The sequence below is a fragment of the Aquarana catesbeiana genome, linkage group LG08 (genome assembly GCF_042186555.1).
Source record: "Aquarana catesbeiana isolate 2022-GZ linkage group LG08, ASM4218655v1, whole genome shotgun sequence".
Classification (NCBI taxonomy): Eukaryota; Metazoa; Chordata; class Amphibia; order Anura; family Ranidae; genus Aquarana; species Aquarana catesbeiana.
This window is the reverse complement of record NC_133331.1, coordinates 30,359,635-30,374,358: the sequence shown is the minus strand read 5'-3', so window position 1 is coordinate 30,374,358 and position 14,724 is coordinate 30,359,635. Positions and strand designations below refer to the sequence as shown.

General features: G+C 42.4%; 1 protein-coding gene across 4 annotated transcripts in view; it reads left to right on the top strand.

The window, feature by feature from the left end:
* CTBP2 (C-terminal binding protein 2) overlaps positions 1-14,724 on the top strand; it is a 207,131-nt gene that overhangs the window by 48,544 nt on the left and 143,863 nt on the right. For 2 of the 4 annotated variants that reach the window (XM_073595662.1, XM_073595661.1), the window contains exon 2: positions 11,189-11,307. The exons of the other annotated variants lie outside the window; for them this stretch is intronic. In XM_073595662.1, the coding sequence (XP_073451763.1) occupies positions 11,250-11,307 (58 nt within the window). In that variant the 5' untranslated portion in view covers positions 11,189-11,249. The remainder of the gene's footprint in view (positions 1-11,188; positions 11,308-14,724) is intronic. 4 annotated transcript variants of the gene reach the window in all.

The window sequence follows — 14,724 nt, the reverse complement described above, 5'->3', positions numbered from 1 at the left end:
GAGCTCGCTCTTTGACAATTACTCAGATATGCAACACTGTACCCATATGAAATTTCCGTCCTTACACAAATAGAGCTTTCTTTTGGTGGTATTTAATCACTACTGGGTTGTTGTTGTTTTTTTTTTTGTTTTTTTTTTTGTTTTTTTTTTGTTTTTTTTTTATTGTCATAAAATTTAGAAAATTAGTAATTTGTCTTCATACAGTTTGGCCAAAATGTATACTGCTACATATATTTGGTAAAAATAACCCAAATTGGTGCATATTATTTGGTCTTTGTGAAAGTTAAGGCTCCATCACACATTTTCCATCGGAATTTCCGACACACAAAGTTTGAGAGCTTGCTATAAAATTTTCAAAATCAGTTGTCGGAAATTCCGATCGTGTGTACACAAATGTACACAAATGCGACGCACAAAGTGCCACGCATGCTCAGAATAAATAAAGAGACGAAAGCTATTGGCCACTGCCCCGTTTATAGTCCCGACGTACGTGTTTTACGTCACCGCGTTCAGAACGATCGGATTTTCCGACAACTTTGTGCGACCGTGTGTATGCAACACAAGTTTGAGCCAACATCCGTCGGAAAAAAATCCATGGATTTTGTTGTCGGAATGTCCGATCGTGTGTAATGGGGCGTTAGAGTCTACAAGCTATGGTGCCAATCGCTAAAAATTGATCACACCTGATGTACTGAAGGCCTATCTCATTTCTTGAGACTCTAATGGCATACACACGATCCAAAAAGCGTACGAAAAACACCGCTTTAGTACGATACGAAAACACGCGATCGTACGATAATCGGATCGTTGGTACAGAGCTTTCGAGAGCCGATCACAACAGCTAATCCAATGTATTATTTTATCGGACATGCACGAATATTTTTCTCGTACGATACCAGATCATACGATTTTCGTTTAATCAGTACAGTTGTCCGAAAATACAATACAAAGACACTACAACACATGATATCAATTACGATTTTTTTTTTTTTTATTCTGTCGTACGAGAGAATTTTTTTCGAATTTTCGTAACTTTAGTAAACTCTTCAGGTTCAATATACGACTAGCATGCAAAAAAAAAAAATGGACGGTCTGTCGTCCGATTTTTTTCAGATCGTGTGTACGGGGCATAACAAGCCAGGAAAGTACAAATACCTCCCAAATTGCCCCTTTTTGGAAAGTAGACATTCCAAGGTATTTAGTATGAGGCATGGTTCGTTTTTTTGAAGTTGTAAATTTTTCCCACAATTCTTTGCAAAATAAAGGTTTATTTATTAATTTTTTTTACAAAATTGTTATATTAACAGGTTATTTCTCTCACAGAGCATTGCACCCGAAAATACATTCTGCTACTCCTGAGTATGGCGATACCACATGTGTGAGACTTTTTCACAGCCAGGCCACATACAGAGGCCCAACATACAGGGAGCACCATCAGGTGTTCCAGGGACATAAATTACACATCTAATGTCATGACAACTTATCACACTTTTGAAGGCCCTGGAGCACCAGGACAATGGAATTGCCAACAAAATGACCCCATTTTGGAAAGCAAACACACCAACGTATAATCCTATGAGGCATATTGAGTCTTTTGAATGGTTAACTTTTTCCCAGAAGTTTATGGTAAATGTGGAAAAAAAATGAACTTTTTTTTTTTTTTTTTAACACAAATTTTTCCATTTATAAGATATTTCCAACACATAGCATGTACATAGCAAAACTGACACCCCAAAATACATTCTTCTACTCCTCCTGAGTATGGCGATACCACGTGTGAGACTTTTACACAGCCTGGCTACATACAGAGGCCCAACATCCAAGTAGCACCGTCAGGCGTTCTACGAGCATGAATTACACATATAATTTCCTGATAACCTATCATTTTTTGTAGGCCCTTCATATTTCTAACACATAGCATGTGCATATCAAGAATTACACTCCAAAATAATTTCTATTGCGGTAGGGGAAAAAAAGTATTACCTGTGGTTATAGAGGAGAGAATTGGTCCAGGCAGGTGTGTCCACAGAGGAGAGCACTGGTCCAGGCAGCAGGCAGGGATGTGCTTAGCAACAACAATAGTATTTATCCAGGCAGCAGGCAGGAATATTGTCTATAGTCAGCACAAGGATATTGTCAGCACAGCCAAAGCATTTGTCCATAGGAATTGCCCAGGCAGAGCCAGCACAGCCATAATATTGGTTCTGGTACACTGTTACCTGCAGACACTCATTATTGTACCGCTCTCCAGCCCTTGATAAACTTACTGCCTCTTGCTACAGCTATTTCCATAGTCCAGGTAGCAGGCAGAGGTGTGGTCAGTTCATGCAGCAGGCAGAGGCATGGTGACAGTAAGTCAGCAGTAGACTGAGGGCCGCAATCAGGTAAGACTTGTGCACAGGATTAGAGGCATCACCTACCCAAATCTCTGTGAAGCCTCCGCACTCCAGACCCTAATCCGGAAATTACGAAACCCGAAGAAAACAAAAAAAATGGTTTTCTCCATCCGGAAAAATAATTCTGGAGCCCCTCACATATGTGAGACCCATGTGTACTACAGTAGCAGGGCAATAGATAAGTCCAAGCGGTAGGCAAAAGTGGAAGGCAGTGGCATGGTTATTTGAGGAAGCATAGAAAATGGTCAGCAGAGATAATGGGGACATGGTTAAAACTATGGGCTAATATTTTAGGAAAGTGTGGAAAAGTCTGAAGCATTCAACAATGCAAAGGCCAGGTTGGAAGGGACACTTGGGACAATGGAAGCTGGTATCTTTTCGAAATCCTCTTTTGGTGCATACGCGACATATTTTTTGGCGTCTTCGGCCTGCTTCAGATGGTGGAATGTTGTCTGGGAAGTGGCGCTCATTGTCAGCTAACTGCCTCAGAGCGAAGGTCTTCTGGGAGGGGTCTTTATTTGTAGATGAGGGACGTGACAACCTCTTCAATTAATTTTAGGAAGGAGGTGGGGCTTTCCGTGGATTTGATGTAGATAATGTATGCGTTATAAATGGCAAATGGATGAGATATAGTGCAACTTTCTTGTACCAGAAACAGGACCTTTTTATTGACAAATGGGGCTGAAGCATTTGGTCGTTGAAATCCCCCCCCCCCCCCATGTAGAGATTGTAATCTTGGACACATGTTGACTTTGCAATGGGACCTCGTCTTCTTTGAACCTCAACTGTAGTGTCCTCATGGATGGTGGACATCATGTGCACATTTCTGGTATCCTGCCACCTCAAGACCAGCACTTCATTGCATCTCAAAGCTGCTCTTTCCCCTCTTCGTAGTTTTTTGTGGACTATAGATCGTGGGAAGCCCTTGCTGTTTTTTTCTAGAGGTTCCGCAGGCCAGGGTTTTTGCGAGGTATAGGTGTTTGAAAAGGGGCAGGCTGGTGTAGAAGTTATCCAGGTATATGTGGTAACCTCTCTTCAGCAGTGGGTATGCCAGGTCCCATACAATTTTTTTTTTTATTCCATTTGTGCCCATGTAGGCCAGGCACACAGGGGTAGAAGTCGACCGATATATCGGCCGATATTTGGCGTTTTTTACTTAATCAGCATCAGGCGATTGTGCTGATAAAAAAGGCCGATTATAACTTCAGCCGTGACTTGCAAATGACTTCTGTAATAGAAGTTAATGCAAGTTTCCTTAAGTTATCTGTGGAGAGGATTCTCTCCTCCTCTGGGCAGCCTGCCAAGTCTGATAAGAAGAAACATTGTATCTTTCAGGTTCTTTTTATCAATAGACTGAACTCCGTGTGTAGAAGTTCTCAGTTTAACCATTTAAAGACTAAATCTTTTCTGACACTTGTTGCTTACAAGTCAAAATCCAGTATTTTCTGCTAGAAAATCACTTAGAACCCCCAAACATTATATATCATTTTTTAGCAGAGACCCTAGGGAATAAAATGGTGATTGTTGCAATATTTTATGTCACACGGTATTTGCGCAGCGGTCTTTCAAACACAATTTAAAAAAAAAAAAAATACAGTAATGAATTAAAAAAAAAAACTAAGCAGTAAAGTTAGCCCATTTTTTTTCGTCCAAAAGTTTTGATTACCTGTTTTTGTGTATTTATTATTTGATAGTTTTTTGTTTTTTTTTTTCTAAATTATACATACAAGTGAACTGATTGAAGGTTTGTTTTGTTTAATGTTTAAATGAAAAAAAATTTCTGTATTACTTAAGGTTGCTTTCACACTGGAGCGGGCATGCGTTGATGGTAAAACACTGCTAGCTTTAGCGGGGCTTTACCATCATTTTAGAGGCGCTATTCGGCTGCTAGCGGGGCGCTTATAACCCAGCTAGCGGCCGAGGAAGGGGTTAAACGCGCCCCTGAAGCGCCGCTGCCAAAACGCTTTGCAGGCGCTTCGGCTGCGGTGCGCATTCATTTCAATGGGCAGGAGTGGTGGAGGAGCGGTATACACCGCTCCAAAGATGCCGTTTGCAGGACTTTACATCCTGCCAGCGCATCACCTCAGTGTGAAAGCACTCGGGATATCACACTGAGACTGCAGGGGAGCCGTTTTACAGGCACTTTACAGGCGCTATTTTTAGCCCAAAAGCGCCTAGAAAACGCCCCAGTGTGAAAGGGGTCTAACTGTTAGATTTTATGAGATGAAGGGAAAAAAGAAAGGAAAAAAAAAAAATCGGCCAAATATATCGGCCCAAAAAAATCGGCATTACATATCGGCCATCGGCCACCGCGATTTCTAAATATCGGCATCGGCCAGAGAAAAACCCATATCGGTCGACCTCTACTCAGGGGGCTGGAGCTGGGAATCTCTTCCCTTCGTATATGCGGAACGCATACAGATATCCTGTGACTCTCTCGCAAAGTTTATAAAATTTTACTCCGTATCTGGCCCTTTTGCTTGGCCTGTAAAGGGTACCAGGGACTCATCTACCGATAAATGTTAATCGGGGACTGCAAATCGTTGGGAAAAGAAATTTTATGAGTGAGCGAATTTTATATAATTTATCGTAATTTGGATGATTTTTGGGGAGGGCACTGGATATTGTCGCTGAAATGAAGGAAGCGCATAAACATCTCATTTTGGGACTTTGGCATTACTGCAGAATAAATGGGCATGTGATGGATAGGGTTGTGGACCAGTAGGCATGTCGTTGGGTTTTTTTTTGTTTTTTTTTTGTTTTTTAAGCCCCATGTTTATGGTGAGGCCCATAAACAATTTGAACTCCAAAGTCAATCTCTCCACTCAAACGGATGGGCATATGATGATTGGGGGTTGTTGGCAAAATACTGCTGGGCATATAGATTGGTCTGGTCCACGATCAATTGCGGCAAAGTTTTGGGCAAAAATGGATAAAAGCAATCAATCTCTGAAGTTTTTGGTATTGGCCTGCACACCTGGCTGTGCGGTGAAATCGGGAATTCTTGTTCATCCTGAGTTGGGAGGCAGCCATGTTGGGTTGGCAAGACCAGCTGGGATGTATGCATCGGCCCTGGCTCTATGGGGACGTAACGCTCCAGTGCTGGTAGTTGGAAGATTTGCAGGTCTTGTGCTAGGACTTGGGCGTGATGGGGCACTGCTGGTACTAGGTATTTGTTCCTGGGGGGCTATCGCTGGTGACAGAGCTTGTACTGGGCCTTTATTCCTGGGGCCTATTGCTAGCGGCAGCACTGGCACTGGGCCTGGGAATGTCTTCTTGGGGCCTAACGCTGGCAGCAGCGCTAGTACTGGGAATTGATTTCCAGAGCGCGGTGCCCTTTTAGGAGGGACCCATTCTTCATCCGAATCATTTGCCGATCCACTACTCTCGATGGGTTCAAATGGCGAATTTGATTCGGAATCAGAATTGGCATTGGAATCGGAGAACTCCCCGCTGCTCTCATCAGTCATGGAGAGGATCTGGAACGTTTCCTCACTGTTGTAATACTCTTTTGGACATGACGCTGATGGTTGTGTGACGGGTGGCAGGTGACGGGCGATGATGACTGATGGGTGACGGGTGATGATGGGCGATGGTGACTGATGGGTGATGGGTCACGGTCTGTGATGGTCACTGATGGGTGACAGGCCATGGTCACTGTGTGATGAGCGACAGACCAACGGTCACTGATGGCAGTCTCTTACGTGACAGGTGCACTTTATGGGGTGACTGTGGTGACTGTTGGGTGATAGGTGACAATGGGGGAGGGGGGGCAATGTGACAAGTGTTGTGCTTGGTGCAGACACTACAGAAGACAAATCTGTACCTCTCTGCTCCTGGCTCTTCTCTCCTCACATTGGAAATGGTGTGTGAGGAGGGAAGAGCCGGTAACAGTTAGTTACCGGTCTGTGTTTACATTTAGTGATCAGCTGTGATTGGATCACAGCCGATCACATGGTAAAAGCCACCTGCCAATGGCTATTTACCACTGTCGTTGACGAGCAGTGTTCCTGGGAACACGCCGACATGCACGCGCCGTGTGCAATGGGGCAGTACCGTCCGTGATCAGCCGTGACTTGATCACGTGGTAAACAGGCCATGCCCAATTGCTGTTTGCCCCGGTCAGTGACGAGGTGTGTCTCAGTGACACGCTGCCACTGACAGTGCAGGGATGCGCGCACCCAATTGCATGGAATCCCTGTTTGAATGGGACAACGTGATATGACGTCACAGAACGAGAGGCGACAACTAGTTAAAAAAAAACTAAACCGTAAAGTTAGCCCAATTTGTTTTGTATAATGTGAAAGATGTTATGCCGCGAGAATCGTGATCTTTATTCTAAGCAAAAAAAAAAAATCGCGATTCTCGTTTTGGCCAGAATCGTGGAGCTCTAGATCCCATTATGCAAATTGCACTGAATTTTGCAAACCGATTTTGGGCTGTCGTTAACATACACTCCCGCAGCGGTTCGCATGAATGGGGTGTGATTTTGATGCAGTGTGGGAAATGCACAGAAATCACTGCAAATCCCGCACAGCATCATAAGGAACCGGGCCTAAAATTAATTGTCTCTGTCTCTGTTTCTGAGGCTGGGAAATCTTGTGTAATGCAAATTTGCTGTCCATGCGGATAGCAGTATTTGATCATTGGGAATCTGGAAGTGTTATGTTTTGTCTGTCTCCCCTAATGACAGTTATGATATGCTACTGAGAAGTAGTGGACACGTGCGGGCCTTACATTTCTTTTTTCCACATCTATGTGACTGCTGTTGATGTATTTCTTATGATCACCAGTAAGGGTCAATGCACACTAGGAGCAGAAAAAACAGGCAAAACCTCTGGCAGAAAAAATACCCATAGTGGCTCGCATTCCACAAGAGTTTAGGAAGAGTTTATGGGCATTTGCTTTTCTAAGTTTTTTTTTTTTTTTTTTTTTTTTTTTTTTCAAAAACATTCCCCTATGCTCATTTTTCACTATATTTTGATGTACACTTGAAAATGCCAAACACTACTAAACGCAGAGTTTATGAGCGTTTTAGCCTTTTTTTTCTGCCTAAATACTTCTCTCAAAAATGCACTCTCCTCTTGAAATATGCTTTTAAATTACCTAATGTGCATGGACGCATAGAGGTTGATTTATTTTTTTAAGGGAAAAAGACTGTGCGCTTTGCAGTTGCTCCAGAGCTTAGTAAATGAGCAGAAATTCTGCTGACTTCCATCATCCTATCATGTACAAGCAGCTATGCGCCCCCCCTCCACGTGATTGGGTATTCTTTGCAAAGTGAAGCCTTACCTCATTTAGTAAACTCTGGAGCAACTGCGCTTTGCAAAGTGCACAATCTATTTACCTTGTGAAAGGGGCCTAAGTCTCTAGGGTTCAATATTGAGTTGGCCCACCCTTTTGCAGCTTCAACTCTTCTGGGAAGGCTGTCCACAAGGTTTAGGAGTGTGTCTATGGGAATATTTGACCATTCTTCCAGAAGCGCTTTTGTGAGGTCAGGTATTGATGTGTCAAGAAGGCCTGGCTCGCAGTCTCCACTCTTATTCACCCCAAAGGTGTTCTGTCGGTTGGAGGTCAGGACTCTGTGCAAGCCAGTCAAGTTCCTCCACCCCAAACTCACCCATTCATGTCTTTATGGACCTTGCTTTGTGCACTATAGCTGCAAAGGGTGGGCCAACTCAATATTGAACCGTACGGACTGGGATGCCATTAAAGTTCATGTGTGTTAGAGCTGCACGGTTAATCGAATAGAAATCGCAATCTCTTTCCCTTCCCGATCTTCAAAACGATTCTTTCTAACAAATGCAGCTGGAAAAAAAAAATCCAGGCAGCCTGCCAAGTTTTATCACAACACAAATAAGTAGAAACAAAGTATCTTTTGGTTCTTTCATCAAAGGAAAACTTCAGCTTGTAAATGAGGGAGGTTTAACCATTTAAAGACCAAACCTTTTCTGACATTTTGTTGCTTACAAGTAAAAATCATTATTTTCTGCTAGAAAATTACTTGGAACACCCAAACATGATATGAAATTTTTTTTTTTTTTTTTTTAGCAGAGACCCTAGAGAATAAAATAGTGGTTGTTGCAATATTTTATGTCGCGCTGTATTTGCGCAGCGGTCTTTCCCGTGCGTGACGTCATTCACGCCAGTCACAGAGCCGGATTTCGCGGCCCCGGAAGGAAGATGGGTGAAGATGGAAGCTCGCTGCTCGTGGGGACAGCGGTGGCATCGCAGGCTCCTGTGTCAGGTAAGTGACACATAATGGGCTACTATGCAATGCGTGGTAGCCCATTATGCTTTACCTTTGCAGGGAAATAAGAAGAAAGTAAAACCCATCAGGGTTTACTTCCTCTTTAACCACTTCATACCCCGTCCATAGTCAAATGACGTCCGCAGAAGGGATCTCCCATCCTGGGTGGGCGTTATACGACGTCCTGGGCTTCGCGGCCGTCTAGGCGGCGCGTGTGCTCGCTGCGTCACTCGGGAGCCGGTGCGCATGCCCAGCGGCCGTGATGTCCGCCGGGCACCCGCGATTGCCGGTAACAGAGCTGGGACGTGGATCTGTGTGTGTAAATGCACAGATCCATGTCCTGTCAGGTGAGAGGAAACCGGTGGTGTGTTCTCAGTACAGAGGAACAACGATCGGTCATCTCCCCTTGTGAGTCCCCTCCCCCCACAGTTAGAATCACTCCCTAGGTAACACATTTAACCCCTTGATCGACCCCTAGTGTTAACCCCTTCCCTGCCAGTGACATTTATACAGTAATCAGTGCTTTTTTATATCACTAATCGCTGTATAAATTCCAGTGGTCCCAAAATAGTGTCAAAAGTGTCTGATGTGTCCGTCGCAATGTCACAGTCACGATAAAAATTGCAGATCGCCGCCATTACTAGTAAAAAATAAATAATAAGGCCATAAATCTATCCCCTATTTTGTAGACGCTATAACTTTTGTGCAAACCAATCAATATATGCGCTGCGTAAACTGTTGGCGCTATATAAATCTCGTATAATAATAATATGTGATATTATTTATTTTTTTTACCAAAAATATGTAGAATACATATCAGCCTAAACTTTTTTTTTTTCAAACTTGTCACTCTTCATTTGTTTATAGCGCAAAAAATAAAAACCACAGAGGTGATCAAATACCACCAAAAGAAAGCTCTATCTGTGGGGGAAAAAAGGACGTCAATTTTGTATGAGTGCAACGTCGAACGACCGCGCAATTTTCAGTTAAAATGACGCAGTGCCATATCGCAAAAAGTGCTCTGGTCAGGAAGGGGGTAAAATCTTCCGGGGATGGAGTGGCTAGATCCTTTGTATGTACCAGGGAGTAATGAGAAAAGTGCATTGCTAAAAAAAAGTAACGCAGCATGTGAACACACATCAACGCATGTATGTTTACCTGCACGCAATGCACATTTTGCCTTGTGAACAGCCCCTGAAAGGTGTTGTACGGTGTTCTCATGTGACCCCAAGAAAGACAAAATAGAACAGATATATATATATATATATATATATGTCGTTCATTAACAATCCTTTAAAAATTATCTCTATAGAAATCACGAATACAGAATTCTATGCAGAAGTGCTGTACGCAATTCGGGATGCAACGTTTAATGTCAGCGCTCAACCCGGCAGGCTGCCAGTCTGGGGAGTAATTATAACGGACCTGTAGCATCGCTTGCAGCCAGATATTGCTGTCCCTATTCATTCTGAGTGATGCAAAGCCAAAACTTCACCTTTAACTTAAAGTGGACTTCCACCCAAAAGTGGAACTTCCGCTCATCTGATTCCCCCCCCCCCTCCGGTGTCACAATTGTCACCTTTCAGGGGGTAGTGGGGTGCAGATACCTGTTTAATACAGGTATTTGCACCCACTTCCGGGAATAGACTCCCGTGGGAGTCACACCCCTTCCCGCACTCTTCCCCCCCCCCCCCCCCCCCGCTGTCTCCTGGGAAACACACAGGTCCCTGGAGATAGCGGGGACCAGTTAGGATGCACAGCAGGGAACCGGGAAGTGGACCCTGGGACAGGTAAGTGTCCATTTATTAAGTCAGCAGCTGCAGTATTTGTAGCTGCTATATATATATATATATATATATATATATATATATATATATATATATATATATATATATATATATATATATATATACATACATATACACACACATATTTTTTTTTCTCCCGCTTTAATGAATTTAAAAAAAGAAACATTAAAGTTAGCTTAATTTTTTTTGTATAATGTGAAAGATGATGTTACACTGCGAGAATCGTGATCTCTATTCTAAACAAAAAAATCGTGATGCTCATTTTAGCCAAAATTGTGCAGCTCTAATATGCGTGTAAAGGAAGGTATAGACACAAAAAGGGCAGGAAGTGTGGTGTTTGCAGCATTACCAGATGAAAATAAAGGAAAAACGCCAGAAACGAATGCAGCCAGCACAGACTGTAAGCTGTGATATAGATCGTTTTTTGGGTTTAGGTACACTTTATATTGGGGTTGTGTTATTGAGCCAGTTTAGTGTTTAGTGGAATTCCTATATAATGTTCACATTCTAGGGCAGTCTTCTTCATCGTGTTCAGCACTGGGAAGTAGGTATTCCATCTACTTGGCTCTGCTATGAACTGGCACACCTTTGATGTTGTTCTGCTGACTGTCTTGTATATGAAATAGTTCCTGGCGTTTCTTTCCAGTGCTATTTATAAATCTGGTAGCATCATGATAAAAGTAGCTGTTGTGCTGTTTCAAGGATAAATCATTTGACTCCCTGCTTCCTTGCAGCCTGGCAAGCAGTGACGTGGGGTAGATATGCCAGGGTATAGCAGATTGGCCGCAGAAGAAGATGGACGTGTTGGAGCGGCAGAAGGTGAAGAGGCTGCGGCTGGACCAGATCTGTGAAGGTAAGCATGCTGGAGTTTGCAGTTCCGCTGCAGCCGGCCGACCACAGGTTGCTATTCTACATTCAGAGACCCTCATGGATGAAAGTGTATGAAAGCCGAACTGTTTGTGTTGCAGCTATTCCACTTCTTTTCACTTTAAAAACTTGCCATAACAACATGATGGAAAGAAACAGATAGGTTGCTAGTGGGCAACACATACAGTTCAACTTTCTGGTATGTGTGTACTGAAGGTGTGCCGTTGTGATTGTATTGCTGTAATATGTAGATTTTTTTTTGTTTAAAACACATTTTAATTGTATGTTTGGTCAGCGGAGCATTTTATTGTGCTGTGTATATACAATGTTCTCTCTGTAGTCCACCTAGATTTCTTATATATAAAATGCAACTCTGTTTTGAGTCTTTTCACATATGCAGCTGTATGGTGGCGAAATTTGTTAAGGCCCCTTTTTCACTTGAAAGTCGCGCGACTTTGACACGACTTGAAGCAATGCCTGTGTAATCTTGAGGTCTATGGACTTCAAGTCGGACCAAAGTAGTGCAGGGACTACTTTAAAAGTCGCTGCGACTTGAAGTCGCACAGATATGAACGGTACTCATATCATAGAATACAGTAAAACCTTGGATTGCGAGCATAATTCGTTCCGGAAACATGCTTGTAAGCCAAAGCACTCTTATATCAAAGCGAATTTCCCCATAAGAAATAATGGAAACTCAGATGATTCGTTCCACAACCATTTCTTCATAAATCCTTCAGTTTATAGTCCATATAAAAAGATTATAGCAATGTGATATGTTGTGTAACCATAAAATGTCAATCCACAAATGGAAGCCTCCACAAGGGGATTAGTAGCAAAATCCAGCAGGAGCTCCAGAGTATAAAAGAGAAGAGAGGCGCCTCTAAGTGTAGCAATATGGTTACATTTAATGAAGTTACAACATTTAGCAAGTCACATGGTTGATGATTAAAAGAGGCACATCTAAGTATTCAGGCATCCGGGGTAAAGCTGTCCCCATAGACCGTCCTCCCCACTGCCGTCTCTCACCGCTTGCACAATTGTGAAAGGGGCCTTATAGCGAGGCCTTGCTGTGATTGCAGTTTCTCCAGTTGGGAAGTGAATTTACAAAGAATCTGTTGCATGTCCCTACTTTTGTGAGGGCTTCCTACCATAATCTGAGTTGCATGACTAGTTTACGTACCTTAATTGCATATATGTTATCACCTTGTACAGTGCTGCAGATGATGCTAGTCCTAATATATATAATAATAATAATAATAATATACAGCTGCAGCATATTGCTCCTGCTCTCCAGTAGCGGCTCTTTTTCAGATGACAGGTGACAGGAATACTTTTAAGCTGTCCTATGACTTGATATAGCCTAAGCTTCTGGTTGACATTTGTTCTGGTGCTTTGTCTTTGTGTCCCCTGATGTACGTTGTAATCGCAGCCTTTACCTTAGGTGATTGCACAGTAGGGGGCAGGCAAATTTCAGCTTGTTGTTCAAGCCGGCATTGACCATCTGCTCCTCTCTCTCTCATCAGCCTGCAGCACAGGATAGAAATAGCTACAGATGTGTTCAGTGAACACCAAGATTTAATGTTAGAGTTATTCCTGAGCTGCACCTGATTATTGTTTATAAATAGGTACAGGAGCATCCGATCTCTCTATAGCATTACATAACTTCTATTGTTAGATACAAGGCTGATTCACCATCAGTGAATGTTGTAGCATCACATGTCGTTATTTTATTATTTTAAAGATTTTTTATGTGTGTGTGTGTGTATGTATGTATGTATGTATGTATATATATAGATATATATATATATATATATATATATATATATATATATATATATATATAAATCTTTTTTTAGAACCACCTTTCGCTGCAATTACAGCTGCAAGTCTTTTTGGGGATGTCTCTACCAGCTTTGCATATCTAGAGAGTGAATTTTTTGCTCCTTCTTCTTTGCAAAAAAGCTCAAGCTCTGTCAGATTGGCTGGAGAGCCACAGATTCTCAATTGGATTTAGGTCTGGACTTTGACTGGGCCATTCTAACACATGAATATGCGTTGATCTAAACCATTCCATTGTAGTTCTGGCTGTATGTTTAGGGTCGTTGTCCTGCTGGAAGGTGAACCTCCGCCCCAGTCAAGTCTTTTACAGGTTGTACTGTGTGTATATATGTATGTGTGAGAAAAAAAAAAAAAAAAAAAAAAATATATATATATATATATATATATATATATATATATATATATATATATATATATATATATATATATATATATATATATATATATATATATATATAGTGTGTGTATATATGTGTGTGTGTGTGTGTGTATATATGTGTGTGTATATATATGTATGTGTGTGTGTGTGTGTGTATATATATGTATGTGTGTGTATATGTGTGTATATATATATATATATATATATATATATACACACACAGTATCTCACAAAAGTGAGTACACCCCTCACATTTTTGTAAATATTTTATTCTATCTTTTCATATGACAACACTGAAGAAATGACACTTAGCTACAATATAAAGTAGTGAGTGTACAGCTTGTAGAACAGTGTAAATTTGCTGTCCCCTCAAAATAACTCAAAACACAGCCATTAATGTCTGTTAGTACACCCCTAAGTGAAAATGTCCAAATTGGGTCCAATTAGCCATTTTCCCTCCCCGGTGTCATGTGATGTTACAAGGTCTCAGGTGTGAATGGGGAGCAGGTGTGTTAAATTTGGTGTTATCCCTCTCACTCTCTCATAGGCTGCTTTCACACTGGGGCGGTGGGGGCGTCGGCGGTAAAACAGCGCTACTTTTAGCGCTGCTTTACCGTCGTTTTTGCGGCGGTATTCGGCCGCTAGCGGTGCGGTTTTAACCCCCGCTGGCGGCCGAAAAGGGTTAAAACCGCTCGCATAGCGCGGCTATAGCTGCGGTATTGCTGCGGTATAGCCGCACTGCCCCATTGATTTCAATGGGCAGGAGCGGTTTAGGAGCGGTGAATACACCGCTCCTTCACCGCTCCAAAGATGCGGCTTGCAGGAGTTTTTTTTCTTCTCCTGCCAGCGCACCGCTTCAGTGTGAAAGCCCTCGGGCTTTCACACTGAACAAACAGTAGCGGCTGTTTTGGGTCGGTTTGCCGGCAGTATTTTTAGCGCAATAACGCCTGCAAACCGCCCCAGTGTGAAAGGGGCCATACTGGTCACTGGAAGTTCAACATGGCACCAGGCGCAGTTGTAATTCTCTCCTCTAAAGGTGTGGCTGGGGGCGGGATTTGGGTGTGGTTGGGGTGGAGAGTTGGACAGAGGGTAAGTTCCTGCACCTATTCTCTGAGGGAAAAAAAAGAAAAAAAAAAATATATATATATATATATATCTCCTGTTTCCCCGAAAATAAGACCT